Genomic DNA, 1140 nt, shown 5'->3' with positions numbered 1-1140 from the left:
AGACAGGCAGTGGTTTGGAAGAGGAACCCCACTGTGAGGGCTGGGCTGTACTGCACTTCTCTCTGAGGTGCAACACCTTGGATACCATCCAAGAAAGTGCTTGGAATGCAGCTCTGGGTAACCAGTGCTGTTGCATTAGTGTTATTGGTATGATCGCTCTGCAGTGTGCACCAAGGCCAGGTGTCAAAAATTCAGGAGACCTTTGCCTTAGCCAGTTTGGCTCAGTGGGTAGAGCATCAGCCTGCGGACCAAAGGGTTCTGGGTTCAATTCCCGCTCAGGGCACATGCCTGGGTTGCAGGCTCGGTCCAAAGTGCATGAGGCAGCCAATCAATGATTCACTCTCAAAATTGATGTTTCTATTTATCTCCTCCTCTTTCCTCTCTGAAATAAATAAAAATATATTTAAAAATATATTCAGGAAAACTTTGATTGTGGCCAGGGGCTTGTTTCTGATGCTTGCATGCAGTAGACTGACCATTAGCCTCGAGGATTACCCAAATTTAGCTTTGCAATAAAACAAGAATATAGGCCCAGGAGGGAAGGGAATTTATAGTGATTATAATGATCATTTACAGTCATCATTACAGGGTTAGCTTCTGACTACACGTTGTGGCTGTCTGTCCATGTTACTAGATCTTCCACTATGTAGCATAGTGGCCAAAGATGTGTGGCAGTTTTATAAACTAAAAGCCTTCCACCATGCTTTCAAATGAGAACGTGGGAAAGGTCCGTTGAGGGCTAATGCCGATTCCCAATGAAAAGTGGGTTGGTTGTCACACATTGAGCATTGTTAAGGCAAATGCTGGTGCCTCACGGCTGATTGATGCGTTTTCTCGGAAGCATGGCCCCAAGTTTTCCCCTTGTCCCTCTCATCGCTGCGAGGCCTCGCCTGCGTGACTGCGAGTCCCTGAGGTGCAGCCCGGCCCTCAGAGTGAATGCGGCAGCCTCGCCACGGCCACGCGGTCCCCAAGACAAACCCGCGCTGAGGCGGCCGCCCCGGGCGCTGGCTCAGGGCGATCCACAAAGCCAGGCCTGATTTATACGGTAACATTTAGGGAACTTGGACTATATTAGGGAACATGCTAAAAGTTGGACCTTTGTCAATGCCTCCAGGCAGTTTCGTCCACCCCCTGATCCCC

The 1140-nt window shown here is 49.5% G+C and overlaps 1 protein-coding gene across 1 annotated transcript in view; it reads left to right on the top strand.

The window, feature by feature from the left end:
• The first annotated feature begins 842 nt into the window (after positions 1-842).
• The window catches only part of MAP6D1 (MAP6 domain containing 1), a 10375-nt gene continuing 10077 nt past the window's right edge, over positions 843-1140 (top strand). Inside the window, exon 1 of the mRNA XM_015570428.1 lies at positions 843-900. Coding sequence (XP_015425914.1) covers positions 843-900 — 58 coding nt within the window. The remainder of the gene's footprint in view (positions 901-1140) is intronic.

Source organism: Myotis davidii, unplaced genomic scaffold (genome assembly GCF_000327345.1).
Source record: "Myotis davidii unplaced genomic scaffold, ASM32734v1 scaffold27, whole genome shotgun sequence".
Classification (NCBI taxonomy): domain Eukaryota; kingdom Metazoa; phylum Chordata; class Mammalia; order Chiroptera; family Vespertilionidae; genus Myotis; species Myotis davidii.
The sequence above is the reverse complement of the archived record's forward strand: the minus strand, read 5'-3'. Positions and strand labels throughout refer to the sequence as shown.